At 47.3% G+C, this 16197-nt stretch overlaps 3 protein-coding genes across 3 annotated transcripts; 1 reads left to right on the forward strand and 2 right to left on the reverse strand.

Annotated features, from left to right (window-relative positions):
• Positions 1-5729: 5729 nt before the first annotated feature.
• Positions 5730-8403, reverse strand: LOC128726185 (elongator complex protein 2). Its single transcript, XM_053819977.1, has 5 exons — positions 8278-8403; positions 6856-8215; positions 6483-6786; positions 5920-6414; positions 5730-5844 (listed from the first exon to the last, which is right to left on the reverse strand). Exons 1-5 carry the CDS (start codon positions 8398-8400, stop codon positions 5730-5732), a joined length of 2397 nt encoding a protein of 798 aa, XP_053675952.1. The 5' UTR covers positions 8401-8403.
• A 909-nt stretch (positions 8404-9312) lies between these two features.
• On the forward strand, positions 9313-13783 carry LOC128722934 (ARF GTPase-activating protein Git). Its single transcript, XM_053816626.1, has 6 exons — positions 9313-9370; positions 9437-10113; positions 10229-10471; positions 10529-10792; positions 11865-12043; positions 12122-13783. Exons 1-6 carry the CDS (start codon positions 9313-9315, stop codon positions 12762-12764), a joined length of 2064 nt encoding a protein of 687 aa, XP_053672601.1. The 3' UTR covers positions 12765-13783.
• Positions 13784-14756: 973 nt separating this feature from the next.
• On the reverse strand, positions 14757-15553 carry LOC128726700 (dynein axonemal light chain 4). The gene is made up of 3 exons (XM_053820523.1): positions 15485-15553; positions 15092-15175; positions 14757-14921 (listed from the first exon to the last, which is right to left on the reverse strand). The coding sequence occupies exons 1-3, from the start codon at positions 15551-15553 to the stop codon at positions 14757-14759; spliced, it is 318 nt and encodes a 105-aa protein (XP_053676498.1).
• Positions 15554-16197: the final 644 nt, after the last annotated feature.

Genomic DNA, 16197 nt, shown 5'->3' on the forward strand with positions numbered 1-16197 from the left:
GTGGATTGGTCATAAATGTTAAATAAAATCAAAAATACGATAAACCCAGCTTATGTTACACTAGATAAAATTATGCTTAACAAACACGGTATAACGTAACTAAAAGTACGTCAAATATTATATCACCCAAGCCAAATAGGTGTGCTAAGCTATGAATCAGAATTTGAAATTTTTTACACAATTTATCAACTATTATACTACGACTGGTGTGTCAGCATATCCAGCATAAACATCTGCAACTAATCGTTGCTATCATTGTGTCAACATCCGTCACCGTATGATACACAGAATACGGCATAGAACGAATGTGACATCACAAAAATTGGTGGAAAATAGAGGACGCAAAATCAACCGCAATCTGACACTCGGACAGAAAAAAAGCCCACATTCAACACCCGAAGCAGAGGATGTGTGTTCATTCTTTCATCTACATTTCCGTAACAGACCCCGGAAACGAGTAGCACATTTTCTATTTTGGTTTAGACGAAAAAACAGTGAAACAAATCATAACGATACTTCATTTGCAATCCGTCTGACAGAATGGAATTCTGATACCTGTACGGAATAAAAGATATTTGATGATGAATAATAAGAAACGCCCATAAGAACCCCGAAAGTGTGTCACACTGTTACAACCATTTTAGGCTACCCTCTATTCTAATAATGGTGCTTTCTTCCCTTGTTGGGTGCCACACTGCATAAACAGTGGAAAGTATGTGTAGATTTAAGACTGTTTTTATGGACGTGCAGGGAACATCAGCACAATTAAACCGATTGTATGCACTCGCCTCAGAATGAGCTTTCAGCCTAGGGTACAACAGCAAGGGACACGAAACCCCTGGTCCGTGACGCGCCCAGATAAGAGATGAGAAAAGAATTAAAGCGCCCCTTATAACAAAGCAAACAAATCTCGTTCCTATCCAAATGTGCATCTGCTTTTTGGTCGCTAAAAGAGGACATGGCGCTCAATAGCGAAACATAGCTCAACATGATGCGTGATAGAATGAATGATACAAATGTTTGTAGTTATCATAAAGTTATAAAAAAATAACAAGAATAACCAGACCTCCCGTTATTCGGATAACCGGTCTTTGCGCTCTTCAAAAATGCCCCTACTCGCTCTCAATCCTATTCTCTCTTGCATTGGTCTAATCAAAAACTTTATTGAAGCCCTCATACATAATGATTCTCATCCTACGGTATCGATTTGGTGGCGCATACGCACGCAGTCATAATCGAACACAACCCTTCCCTTCCCAGGACCCCCCGGGGTGCACATCCGCCCGTCGGTACCAATGTGGGGGGGGGGCAACTGCCGGCTTTCCGTAAATTTTCCCACGATCCCTCCTAGCTGGCTTCCGTTTGGATATCTACCAATGCTTTCCAACCGCAACCAACACGCCGCGAAAAAGGCTTGGCATTATTACCGCAGCCATGTATCGGCATGTTCACCTTCACACAAGCTCTCTCGCTACCGTGTGTGGTTTACTATCGTCGTTCGCTTCAGACGGAATGGAGACGATTACAAACTCAATTAGCCTCAAGTCATCTGCACTCCAACGGATTCACACAACCAGGACGCGAGCTGATGGGGATGATTTTTCTTCCAAACAGAAGCATCCCAATAGCAGCAGGATAGAAGAAGGGCCTTAGCGGGACATACTCACATACACTCATCAATTCGTGTGCATTTCTGATACTAATTCGATTCGATTTCATTCCGCTAGCCATTAAACCGGAACCGAACACATACAGAACCCCCCTACGGTTCGCTTGCTTGGGTTGATCGATCGATCGATCGGTTTGTTTAAAAGCGCCACCCTGTCCCATGGGAAAAGAGCTGCGGCATCGTTTTCCTCTTCATCTGCACCATTAACCCGTTTTTGGGTTCGTCGTGTCGCCTATTATTTATGTGGCCGTATCCATCTCACACACCCCGTATGACCCTTTTATTGTTTTTGAATGTTTTTTTTGTCTGTAGTCCGTTGGCTCTTTCGAAACTACCCACCCTTGATCGTAGGGATTGTTTTAAGGGCTACATCCTTGCCGCCATTCGATGGCTCTCGAAACAACACCCCATGCCGACGATCGTGTTCGTCACACCTTTGCGAGACCGTCGGTTTATGATTTCAGTTTCCCGCGGAGAGACGATATTCCAATGAAACCAGATTTACTGCTTCGATGCGTACAAAATTGTCCAATGAAGCTATTAACGTTGATAAACAAGCCGTATGGGGCGCGTTACCCTCTCTGCTCGAAGCAATAGGGCTCTCGAAACATGATCCGCCGAGGCTCAAATAACACGTCACAAGAAGGTACGGAAGGTTAGAACGCACGTGAAAAACGGCCATTTCCTGGAGGCTGCGAATGATTCTATTGGCTGCAACTTTAACAGACTGACGATCAAGCGCTGACGGATACTTCTCTCCTTACTTAATCCCCTCTGCTTCTTTCTCTTTTTTGAGTATGAACATAGCTGAACACGTCGCATTGACATGGTCGAGCATTCTTTACGAAAGTATCCTACAGCATGTTCGAAACCCTCACCTTGCACAGCATCCAAACCATTGTGGCCCTTAGAAACCTAATCAGTTTCGCCGGGAAAGACTCGCTCCATCCCCAATACATTCCCAAAAGAATGTTTGACCCGATTTTGCTGCGAGTTTTCTCTCACAGCTAGTCTCATCTGTCAAATAGATGCCAATCCAAATGAAACACTTGAACCGAAGCGCGTCATCAACGACCGATAATCGTAGTAGGCACAGCGCGTGACAGACAAGTACCGCCGAGTGTGCTCTATTACCGTCGAACCACGTCTATTCCGAAGCTGTCAAAATGAGCTAGAATCACCACGGGTTGGCGAGGCGAAAAACAATAGCTAACCCTATGAAAATACCAAAATCAGGGGGAAATTCAACGGGTTTTTCGTGTTGATGTAACCGTATCGTGATTATCGTCCCAGAGAACCAAACCGAACCAACCAAAAAGGACGTTTCATTTGAAAGCAGACTTCAGAGGGAAATAATATGGATCCTATCGCATCAGAAACTGGCTTTTTGTCCGTGATTTCATCGAAACAGGGAGTGTCAGCTTACCTCTAAAACGATGCTCACAGAAGAACCGCACGCGCGCCGTACACGCCGAGGATGAATTTCGGATGTTTCTGGCCAACGGTTAGGGTGCACGATCGTTGAAGGACTGGCGAAGTGCGTATGATGCACGGGAAATCACTGCTACGCCAACGTCGGTACACATACGGATTTTCCACCTAAATGCGCGCCCACGTGGACACACTAAAGTACACTACGCACCGTTCAGCATGAAAAAAAGGGCGCTGTTTAGAATACACGATCAGGAACCAGCCAGAGCCAGCTCGAGAACTAATCACACAGATCACGCTTTTCACTTGGTTTCACGACACACGATTTCACAGCGACTCATCCCCGAACCAAACCGGTGGCTAGACAGATAAAAGGAAGAAGAAGAAAATCACAAATCGATTCCGAGAAGCAAGAAAAACGGTCGGAACATTTAGACAATTTGAACGGCCCACACTGTGCATCGGTAAACCTGCAAACGGAAGTAAACAAGTCCGTTGCAACACTCAACTGACCGTTCGTAGACTCTTCAGCAGCAACAAACCAACCGACAGGATAATTTTCATGATAAACCAATGCACTTCTTGTAATTTTTTTTATACCGCATAAACCATGCCCCTAGCGACCTCCTGAGCATCCACAGACGGGGAAAAACAACACACAAAAATGCAACGATGACGGCGCATCGCACGCATACCAGTGAACCGCCAGCACCGTCTGCAAGCGTACACACCAAACGACACACACACCCGCTGCAACCGACATAGGGAATATAAGGGCAGTAGCAAACCAGCTCCTAGAGCCCGGTCATGCCTGCTTTTCCGGTTGCATAGATGGTGCGCGCGCGTTGCAGTAGGCCATGTGCGAGAGCAGCACAGGGCGATCCGATTTCGCGTATTTATTTATATTCCAGGAGCACCGAATTTCTGCGACAACAAAGTGCATTTTGAAGTGGATGCAATTCGCATGACACTAATCACAGAACCGAACCCATGCCGTTCGGAACAGATCGATTCTGAATACTGTGCCCAGTAATTGGTGCTTTCCTGTGCTATGCTCTCCGGATGGCCGGAAAATGGAAATCATCGGCCAAGAATGCTGTACCTCTGGGAGCTTCTGCACACACCACTGCACCACGCACGCGTATTTTTCCTTTGGCACAAAACAATACACCCATACACAGGCACGTATGCACACCCGTAGCATAAAATACACACTCCACCGAACCACCAGCCCTTGCGGGCGCGCTTCTTCTTTTACTTCTCTCTTTTCCTATGCTTCGCAACCTTATGCTTCCTTCTTACTCCCGACGCAGACCACGGAAGGGCGCTTTCCTGGGCCAGCCAGCTATTTCATTCGTTTCGCTGCCTACCGCAATCGCGACCGTCGTCACGGTTTTTAGCTCTGTTTCACTCACTCCACCGGCTGACGGGTGGTTATGCGCTTTGCGCTCTCGAGGAACAAAAATCACGCCTTCGCGCGCGTGTGTATGATGAGGGTGAATTTTGGGCTGATTGATTCGCTCGCTTTTTTGCCGTCGCCCTTTGCTCCCACCAGTGCCCCTCTGACGTGGAGTCTTCCCCAGTATGCGGCCACGGTTTGGAGGATAGAGCTTGCTTCCTTTCGGGGAAGCCACTGTTAATCAATCATAAACCCTTGCCTGACCTCTAGTCCAGCGTCTGGTTGAGAGCCGGGTTCCAGCGGAAGCGGTGATCTTTCCCTCGGTTTGGTAGTGTCCCTTGCATGCCTCTGGACGCTACAAATTTAACGGAAGAAACGCACGCCCTTAGATCACACGATCCGATGGCCCAAGCGCAGTGAATGCTCCAAATTTGCCCCGTCTTATGAATCATTTTCCGCGTACCCGATTATCTGACCGTGTTCTTCTTATGTTCTCTCTCTTTCTTTCTCTCTCGTTCCCGCTCTCTTTGCCCTTTGCAACACTGCCTTTCGTTCTCACAGCACAAACGGTAGCAGCATAAGGGATTTATGTTTCTTGCTCCGCGTGCTACCTAAGCACACGTACACTCCATGAAAGCACACTTACATTGCACTCTTTCTCACGCTCGCACGCTTGAACGATGGCTGGCGAATTGCATACGCCTATCGACGCACGGAGCGGACACAATTTTTACACACCACCGCGAAGCAGCGAGACGCTCACGAACTACTCATTGCGATAGCGAAGAATTTACAATGGGGAGGCTTACGAGCATTGCGATGCCGTGGCAGGGGGTTGCATTAGCTGCACGAGCGAGATGGCATGCGCAGTGCTCTTGCAAGCGAGAGAAAGAGAAAACGAGCCCTTCGGCTGACATCGATGCACTTGACGGCTGTCATGGTGACGTTCTCCGCGAAAAGGGCTGTTCGCAAGGCTTTTTGGTGCTGAAATTTGAACTATATGTTGCTTCTATTGTAGTGCATAAAAGTACCTATTTTTAAAATCTCGGAAATTACGACCACGCTTGAAGCGCTAGAAAATTTACCAGTAAGTATATAAGACTAAAACATAGCATGTAAATGTGTTTACCTTATAATTTTATAATTAATTTTTAAATTTTACACAAAGCTTTTAATATTTTTTATTCTTAATCGGATTTATTGTACCATCCAACTTTTTTTTACTTATTTCTATACTTCTATAGCATAAACTCGAACTAGACCATCCTCACCACAACTTGCCAGTTGGTGGTTCGCCACGTGTGGTCGGAATGAAAGGCGCTTGACCGTCATATGATGTGCATCTCTGAAAGAGTAACGATTAAACAATGGTTATAAGTTAAGTACAAAGTAAATTCGTTCCTCAGCTCATTGCACTTACTTTTCAGCAATAGTTAGCTGCAGATCCCACTGTCCTAGCGTGTACAATTTGATTGCACCACTCTCCAATCCAACGGCCACCAAGTACCGTTTTTCCGAAAGCATCATTCTGCCAAATGCGACAGCTGTTATTGATTCATTTTTGAGCTCCAAAATAGCTTTCTGTATGAAATGGGTCGCCGATCCACTTGATTGTTCCTGGGACTTCGTCCAGGCCACCACCTTTCCATCCCTAGAACCCGTAACAAACGTTTCCGAGTCGTGCGACCAGTCACAGCACCAAATAATGCGCGTGTGCACTCCTTTTGATTTGTCGGAGCGCATAAACAGCTTGAATTCTTTCCTTTCCTGTTCTACTGCTACCCGATGAAATACGGAAAACGTTCGATCGCGAGACACAGATAGAAGAAATTGTCCATTGGGCGAGAATGCAAGCTGTGTCACTGTCAATTGATGGGCAGTCAGCTGCTGTACGATTCGCCAGGTATTTGTGTCCCTATAGATAAGCCATTGCACAAAATACATTAAAAATCAGCCATTCAAACCCACGACGTTTCAACTTACCAGAGTATAATCTGAGCTTGATCTGCTGAGGTCGCTCGGCAAGCAGACGCAATGAGGCTCCCATCATAGGTACATGCAATTGCGTAAATTTCATTTCCATGACCATAAAGCTTCTGGACTTCTGGCCACAGCGTGTTTTGCATAAGCGTTTCTTCTGCCGGCGGTGAGCTCATAGTAATCGGACTGAAATAATGTTCCGGGTACATATCCTTAATATGGCGGGTTTCCGTTTCGGGTTGCTCAATCTCAAATACCGCTTTGTTGGAAAGGCCCAAAGACGGTACAGATGCTCCCATAGGCTGACCTGAAGATCAATGAAATAAAATGAAATGAAATCACAAACCGTTCGTCGTTTGCCATGTTGCGTACATACTTTTTACAATCTCATCGCCCTCCGAATCGTCAGAAATGCCACAGAGTGTTCGAAAATTTTGCACGAAATTGGATGGGGCTTCAAAAATTCGTATTATTTTCTCCTCAGCCGCACTCGCCAACCGATAGCGCGAGAGCAACGTTAAACATTGCATATCGTAACCGTGCACCTGTGGGCGGCCTATTTCGTGCCAAGTAACTTCGTCGCCGCGGAGCCACGGGGCGTGGACACGTGTGGTTTGATCCGCTGAGAGCGTCATCACGTACATTCCTCCGGTTGGGTCCCAAGCAAGGTCTCTCGCTCCACCAAAATGCCCTCCGATGATCGTCCCCGGGTTCCAGAGGCCCGGCTGCGCGGGATCTTCGTGCCACAGATGAAAACTTCCTTGAAATCCATGCCCGATGATGGACCGACCGTCAGGCGACAATTTACCACCATAAAATCCGAGCGATGAGCCTCCAACTTCGCCCACGCGAACACTCTCAACCCAAACGCCACTCTCGGAAGGTGTCCATACGGTAAGGGTTTTGTCGATCGAACTCGACAGCAGATGTAGCTGGTTGTCGCGTATGCGGAAGTGCACTCCGTACACCCACCCTTCGTGCCCTTGAAGTACGGACTCCAGGGACAGAGCATAGTGGTATTCGCTTCCAGAAGCAGTACGAACGGTAAATGTGCGTTCCTCGAGCGTAATGTCCTCGTCTAGAAGGATTTCATCGATCTGTTTCTGCTTCTGCAATGAAGCTCTGGGCGAAATTCGCCACAATCGGATGAATGTATCCTGAGATGAGCTGGCTAGTAAGCAATCCTCACTGTCTGGTAGCCGGATGTGGTCCAAACCACGGACCCAATCGCAGTGTCCTTTCAACTGTTCGACATGGACAAAGATGGGGAAAGAATCGCCCTCCTCTTGTCTAACGCACAAATTAACGACGTCCGTATCGGTGGTGTATGCGAGCACGGTGGCGTTGGATTGGGGCAAACCGAACAACTTCATTCCAAACGTCAGTCCCGACCGCAAGTCGATCGTTTGAAAGCATGCGAATTCGGTTTCATTTTCAGCGTGCCACAACTTGATCGAGCTATCCACTGACCCCGTAGCGACGATCAGATTGTGCGTTGTATCAACAAAAGCTTCTGCTACCGTCACGCTGTTCGTGTGGCCTTTCAGCACAAATCGCGCATTTGCTAGAGGTACGGATGCATCCTTGGTGTTCCACAGTATACATGTACTATCGTCGGAACCACTGATGAGGTCGATTCCTCCGAGACAATCGCTAGCATTGTGAACTACTCGCACTGTATTCACCCTAGCCGTGTGTCCCGTCAGCGTGCGCACGATTTTTACGGAGCCATGGTACTACGAAATTGAAAAGTTATACAGCATGACATCGACACCGGTCTCGCCATTTCTTAACATACCTTTGGATCAAACACGGCAATAGCGTTGTTGGCGGCGAAGTAAATCAACCCATCATCGCCCCAATCCAATGAATCCGGCGTCCGATTACATGAGGCTGAAGTGTAGAGCGTTGTTATGGACATTTTACTGCTCGTCGAAAAACGAACTGAACGATCAGCATGTGCGCAACTAAACCGGCCGTGTTTACAAAATGTTTGCTGTGGGGTTACTGTCAGGATGACAGCAGTGAGCGTGACAATTCGCTAGATCGCTTCGGTATGAACGATTATTTAAAGTTGTAAATGCATTGTACTATATTTTCCGTATGTATCGCAGCACGTAAAACACTTTGACCAAGAGGTATGGTTGCGTTTATCAAGAAACAAATTCCACCCACGCAACAAGTGAGTCAAACCAAAACACAAACAAATTGTGCTGCTGCTGGATGTACTGTTGAGAGCGGGTTGGAACGGCGATCGGATGTGTCAAAACATTCAGTAGGTGTGTAGTTTGATGGCTTTTTCCCCATCGCTGCTTCTAAACATAGAACAGCGGATGAAAAAGGAAGCAACGCAAAGCGAAGCTGCCTCTCGAAAAATGGCGACCTACGCAGTGGTGGTAGAAACAACGTCGCTGGCCTTATAGAACCGAATTGCGTATCCCACGGTGCGTGGGTGCTGCCGTGCAATACTGCACCTAGACGGGATTGGTCATCGCTGCCCGTATTAGTGGTCTGTGCTATTGCTGAATGTGAGATGTGCTATTGCGGATTGATGCCGTGCGCTGCTGTACTGCTGGATTCCGCGATCGGGCAACCTGTTTTACGGGCACTTTTTTCTCACCCGAACCGCGCACTCATCTAGAAATCAAAACGGGTTTATCGCGAACGATTGCTGCTCCGAGCTTCGATACAGTAACCCTGCTCATCATCTCCCATATCAACAACGGTTTCGTGCCTCTAGCGCAGCATTTCGGAACGATAATAAGATAAACAAACAGTATTTTCGCACATCTTTACCATAAAGCAAATAAACGCAGAAAGTAAGAGAAGAAAAATGTCACGTGCTAAATCGCGTATACAAACGGACGTCTGCGGGGACTGTGGCAGCTCGGGTAAGCGTGTCTTTGGCGCGACTAACTATTAGTCATGTTAATTCCAAATTGATTCATCCATTCTAGATCCCTCCTGGGCGTCGATCAACCGCGGCATCCTGCTTTGCGCCGACTGCTGCTCCGTCCATCGGAGCCTTGGTCGGCACATCTCTCAGGTGAAGTCGCTACGCCAGGGTACCTGGCAGCCGTCGTTGCTGAACTTCGTAAACCAACTGAACACACACGGTGCCAACAGTCTCTGGGAACATCTGTTGCTCGGCGCAGCGGCACCGAAAAACCTGAAACGAAAACCGACTCCAAAGGATGCGGTGCATCCAACAAAAGCCGATTTCATACGGGCCAAGCACGTTCAGCTGGCGTACGTGCTTAAGCCTACATTTCAGGCCGAGGATGGGAGCAGCTTGGAGCTCGAGCTGAGCAAACAGCTTCACGCTAGCGTACGAGCTAGTAATCTGGAAACATCCCTTCGGTTGCTGGTGCAAGGAGCGGATCCAAACTTCTACAACGAGGACAAAGGCTCCACGCCTCTTCACGTGGCCGTCAAGTCGGGTCAGCTATCCCAGATCGAGCTGCTGCTTGTCTACGGTGCCGATGTAAATGCACTCGATGCCCAGGGACACACTTCGCTAGAGTTAGCCAAGCAAGGGAAGCACACTGTCATCGCCGAAAGGCTGCTGGAAGTCATGTACGAGGTGACTGATCGGTTAACATTCTTTCTGATCGGTAAAAAACCAAACCACGCGGTAAGCGATCGTAATCGAGAATAACATTCTTTTAATGTGTTTCAGTTGGCTTATAATTCTTTGTAAAGAGTAGCTCAATAAGGCCGTTCCTAAGCATACAATATCTGTCTTGCAGGCAGGGCAACATTTGCTCATTCCTGGTCAGTCGAAGAAAGAGATGAGTGAACAGCTGAAGATCGCTCGCGGCAAACTGCAGCTCGTCCCGAACCGAATGTTCGAGGAGTTGGTAATGGATCTGTACGATGAAGTGGATCGCCGCGAAACTGAAGCAATCTGGGCGACAAGTGCTCTCAATCCAGACTCTGGGGCCGTGCCGTTTCTTCCCGCCAATCCTCATCTAAGTGCCACAAGGAACCAGGTAAGAACATGTGGAATAGCGTTGTGCAAAGGACGTTAACGATCGGTTTGTCCACAGGGACGTCAAAAGCTAGCTCGGTTCAGCCAGCAGGAATTTGCGGGGCTGCTGATGGATGTCCTGCTCGATGCACACCGTCGTCAAAACATGGCCAATCTTCGCCCCATCGATGGACCGTTGCCGGCAGGTCTGGCACAGCTTAAGGCGGCCGCTGCGGCTTCTGCAGCTGGGACACGTGACTCCAACATGTCCGATGACGAACCCCTGTACGACGCCGTCGCTTCCGATGATGACTACGCCGCGCTGGCGCCGGTGGCGCAACAGGTAAAGCTCCTTTCGCGGCAGAAAAAATCCATACTCAATCATAACAACAGCTTCGGGTGAATTTGGTGATCGGTCATAGAATCACTCGGTGGTGGTAGAGGATCATCCCTTTGGCAGAGGGTGTTTCCAGGAGATCCCTCGCTTGGTCAGCCAACTCGATCGGCATTTGACACAGAACGCAGAGAAAGCATTAGACAGCATAGTATAGTTTAACCGGAACTGCAACCACACACGCTAACACTACTAACATGTGATATGAACTTATGCGTAAGAAACTAATTCATAAGTAGAAAACTAATCGCCGGCTGCCAGAGCAGGTACTGCTCGACTAGCGCTCGTGCGTGGGTTAAGGTTTTTGCGAGGATATTTAGAACAAAGTGATGTATTAGACGTAGCCATAGGCGACACGTGCTTTACGCGGTGCTTGAATGTTACATGTGCAATATCGTTCATTGGTGGGACATACGCCACAAATCATTAAAGCTCTGTTCATACTACTGTTGCTATCCATTCTACTCCATGTTTACAACATCTATAAAATAGAAACATTCTCATTGTGCCATCATCGTTCATCCAGTAGCAAGATGTTAGCCTTCCTGTGTAGTTAATGTGTACTGAAAGAGATGTTTTATCCGTGTATTTTGAACATCATACCGTCCGGGGAGAAGCGTCGCGTTGCAAGGCAACGTTTAGCGATCAGATATGATGAAAAAAAAATGGTCAAAAATCAATGCAACGAATATCCATCGGGAAAACTAGAACCTAACAGAACCAATAAATTTAACTGCCTGTTTCTCGAGCAAACAATAATGTAACATTTTTCCATTCATCACTAACTCAGAACGTTACCTCCCATGTGTATATTTGCCTTCGTCACTATTTGCATGAGTATGTACGTGTTTGTGTGCCTCCGAGATCATCTATCCTGCTGTGTTATCTGTAAGATTACTCTTGCCGTAAGCTCTCTAACATTTTGCAACACGCAAACGTCCTCCACGGTGGTTCCGTTTGATGCTAGAATACACCTTTATCTCATCGATGCCATCGCTTTTCCCTAATCATCCTTTTGAAGGCGCTAGTGAACAAATCATCCCCAGCAGCCGTCTCCAATGTGGAGGTAGAAACGTTGCGCCAACGATTGCATGACCAAGAGCTAACAATTCACGAGCTGCGCAGCATGGTACAGAAGTTGGCCTCGGAAAACGATCAACTGAAATCGCACATCGACACGAAGGAGCACGAGGTTCAGCTGTAAGTAAACCGCTTTAAGTCTCAAAAACCAGCACCATATTTGTTGGTCAAACATTCATGTATATTGCATCATTTCAGGAGGATCGATTCACATCTGAATGGATCCGGAGCTAGCGAGGGTTCGCCAGAGCGAGATGTCGGCGGAAGTCAAGACTCACGGCAAGCGGCTGCGGCAGCGGCGGCGGCCAACGCCAAACGACCCGTCAGTATGTACGAAGCCCGGCAAACTCCGCGCGACGAAAGCAGAGCTCCTGTTACGCAAAGCCTCTACTCAATGGCACCAGCTCCCTCGACGGGGCATCAGCTTCCTTCGAATGAAGAGGTAAAATGCCGCACAAACGTCGTTGCTCGGCGCATCAAGGAATTGTTTGCAGCCATGCAGGAGCTGTCTCAGCGCGAGGCGTTTATTCCGTGCGCGGATCGGATACGTTTAGCCGTGGTCGACCTGATGGCGCTATATCCTGCCTCACTGATCGCGAACGAATGTCTGCGCGGAGCCCTGCAGCAGCTCAATTTCCACGCCAATCTCATGCAGGCGGAATGCGCCCGATTACAGCAATGTCTGGCGGCGGAAAGTGCCGGTCAGCTAGGAAATGGTACTACTGGAGGCGTCGGTAACGGGTTGTCGGAAGGGGTACAACAGAGTATGGAGCAGGTGCGGGGCTGTGCGTATGAGTTGGCGAAATCGACGAAAATTCTCATCACCCACGTAAAGGAGTAGTAATTGCACTCGTTTGCTCCCGTGCGCTGAATATTGCCCATATGCAGCTATATTCGATTTCTGAAAGCTTCGAGGCTTGCCACGTCCTATGCAAACGATCACCAAAAAGCTCTCGCGTACATGAATCGAAACCACATTTCACAGATTGCTAGTTTGCAATAATTGTCTTTTAACTCCTCCTTACTACAGGCAGCAATATAATGTAAATCCCCCTTCCCGCCAAAGCACCCCAGTGGAAATGCCCCTTTTGAAACGCACACCTGGTGCTCGATCAGAGTCTATCCGAAACAGTATTCGTCGTGTTCCCGCCTCTAGAAACTACGCGAAATAATACGAGCGCCAGACTGGTTGAGGCTTCTTGCTTCACCGTGCAAGGAGTCTTACTCTTACTCATGCGCTGGTGTCCACCGGTACACGATGGCTATTTCTGCATACGCCTATATTACCTGTTCCAAAAGTGCCAAAAGAACACATATATGTATAACTATCAAGTAATATTGTTTAAAACCGATGCGATACGTAATGGAGCCTGATTTCATCGACAATAATTGTACCGTTGAAAAGGATATTCGTATTCACGCGTAGTGTAATTCGTCGACCAACCGTCGATAGTTTAAAAGTGCGGACCATTATTCATATTATGCTTTTTTTTACAACGAATCGCTAGACAACAAGGGGGAACCAATGAGGTACGATCGACGCCATCAGTATGATGGACATTGGAGATTTTATACTTATACGATCATATCTATGCTATCTATTATACACTAAAACCCATACTGGCAATAATTCGTGTGGAGAAACTGCAAAAGTTTCGATTTCCGGTTTGTTTATTGATGAGTAAAACCGAAACGGGACATAGAAACAATGATTAATACGAGTTTTTAACCGCTTGTTTGCAAACATAGACACAAATATACACATGATAATTATACGTTTTTCTACAACTCAAATGCCTTCTATTGGGAAATTTAATGTAGAGATATTTATCAGCTCTTGCAATTTACACGAGTAAGTACACCGATAATGATGTTAATAATAAAACAAAAAAACAAGCTTGTATCTGCAGCGTATTAATTCACAAATCGCATGTAAGATGATAGAACGGTTGTCGAGAACGTGCTCTAAGTCTACTGCTGGTGCGATCTAACGGCATAAGTGCATTTTCTTAATCCTAATGCTCGCTCAAACGCCCCATTCAAACACGTCAGTCCTGTTGGGTTTCGTGTTCGCATTGGGAACGCATTGTCCTTAGCGAGCGTCTACGATACACACGGCAAATGGCACGAAGGCAGTGTTCAGATAAAGACCTCTGCACGCATTTCCGGTCGGTATGAACTTGCGCGTCTTGCTTCGATCCGGCAAACAACAATGACGCTGTAAGGCGCAGATTAGAGTAGAATGGCATTGCAGAACGTGAGAAACGTGTGTGGTGCCGTCGGGAGGTGCCTCCCTGCGCGGGCCAAACAGAATCCACCGTAGCGGACGGAAGTGTGATGCTGCCCCGGGAGAGGCACGGTTCCCCACGGCACGGTTCATTTACAAACGTGACGCCTCTTCCTGCTTATTTGCTGTACACGGTGAGTAAAGTCGGGCTATCTTACAGTGGGAATATCGACCGAATTCAACGTATGGCTTCCGGTTTTGGGCAAATTTTGTACACTGCAATACATTTCACCATCTGTACATCCTTTATACACGGGGCTAATGGTGGGTAGGGCTTGTTACAGCATAAAATCAATTCCCGCGGTGCGAAATAAGAAGGATTTTCTGTACAAGGTAGGATACTATACAAACACGAGCGCGCGAGCCAATGGTTGCCGCAGCATTTCTGCGATGTTTTATACATGATTTTTTTTTTCGTTTGATTTTCAAGGATTCACACAGGAACGGGATGGGAATTTGACAAAACCGGCAAACAGATCGCGTAACCAACCAACAACTATATTTAGTATATTCTGCGAGACAGCGATTTTGAGCGTGTCCTGCGGTTTAAGAACACTTCCACAGGACGATCGCTAGGTTGCCGCCAAAGAACAGGTACAGTATGTTCTTCGTTTCGTAGGACACCTCGTAGCCGAAACCTTCGCCGACGACCACGTGCCAGAAGGTGCCAAACTTTTTATCCATCAGCTCTTTGATCGTTTTCGCCGCAACCTGATGGTGGAAACCGAGAACGCGATGAACGCGAATTGCAACAACAAAAAATGGATACGCATCCGGTATCGGGTATCGGTGGGAAAGGACGGATGGACGGGAGGATCCTTGGATGGGTTGACGGGAAATTATCGTGCTGAGCAAATAGTGTGTGTGTGTGTTTTCGTTACCTCGTAGTTTTGTGCGTATTTCTCACACGCTGTAATGCTCAATTCTATCGCCTCGGCTCGGACATCGTCATTCATATCGGAAAACTGGCCCCGGCAAAACGTGTGGCGAACGGCGTTAGTGGATGGTGCCGGTGTGGTGGAGGAGTTGTGGTGCGTTGGTGCAGGATGGAAACGGACGAAGGAGGTTGAACGGTTGTTACAACCAAGCAGATATATAAATATCAAGGAGAGCATTACACAAACAACAGTTATACAAATGAGTAAATGGTAAAAGGATAGGAGTTTTTAAAAACTGCAAGCTAAGTTCGATCATGAAGCATTTCAAGGAGCGCCATTAACGGACTATAGAAGCTGTCCGTACAAGCCTGTTACACTACTCCGGAGGCCACGTACCTTTACCAGTGGATAGACATGGACAATCTTTTTGTCCGCTTCACCTTCAGCCTTCGGTTGGTCCTCCATGGTCGCTCAAAAGGCTGGAACGGTTGATTTTTCCTTTTCTTTTCTGCTGAGAAAGACAATAACAACAAAAATGGGCCACTAGATGTGGTATCAGAAACCGTCCTTGTGCAACTTGCTGGTTAATCGATACTTCAATGCTAGGGATTTCACTCAACACACCACAGAATCTTAATAATATGTAAAACCAACCTCAACGGTTATAAAAAAACCAACCACAAACAGTTCCAGATGGTTCAAAACCCTAAAAACACCTTCAGAATCGCCACTTGCTCCTCTAGCGAAATTGCTTCAACAATCGAAATGTATTAGAACCTGCCGTCAGGGATTTCCCTCCAGCAATGGCTTATTTATCGCGTTACCATGGTGACTCATCCTTTTCTCCCGATGCCTGCCGGAGGATTCCCCCAGCACCCGGCATATCTTATGGCGGCATTCAGACCGGGTTTGCGTTGTTATAGCAGCCGGCATTGAATGTTTACCAAATGCCGCGCAAGCGCAAATACAGCCAACCTCTAGAATCCTTGCGAAACCTTGAACGATTTCGGCATTCGAAACACGTGCGAGCATCTGCTGCGGGAGACGCTGGAACGCCCTTTCATGACACCCTTCATAAATTCATTTGGTAGGGATTTTTATCGTAGGGA

Source organism: Anopheles nili, chromosome 3, assembly GCF_943737925.1.
Source record: "Anopheles nili chromosome 3, idAnoNiliSN_F5_01, whole genome shotgun sequence".
In the NCBI taxonomy this organism is placed as follows: domain Eukaryota; kingdom Metazoa; phylum Arthropoda; class Insecta; order Diptera; family Culicidae; genus Anopheles; species Anopheles nili.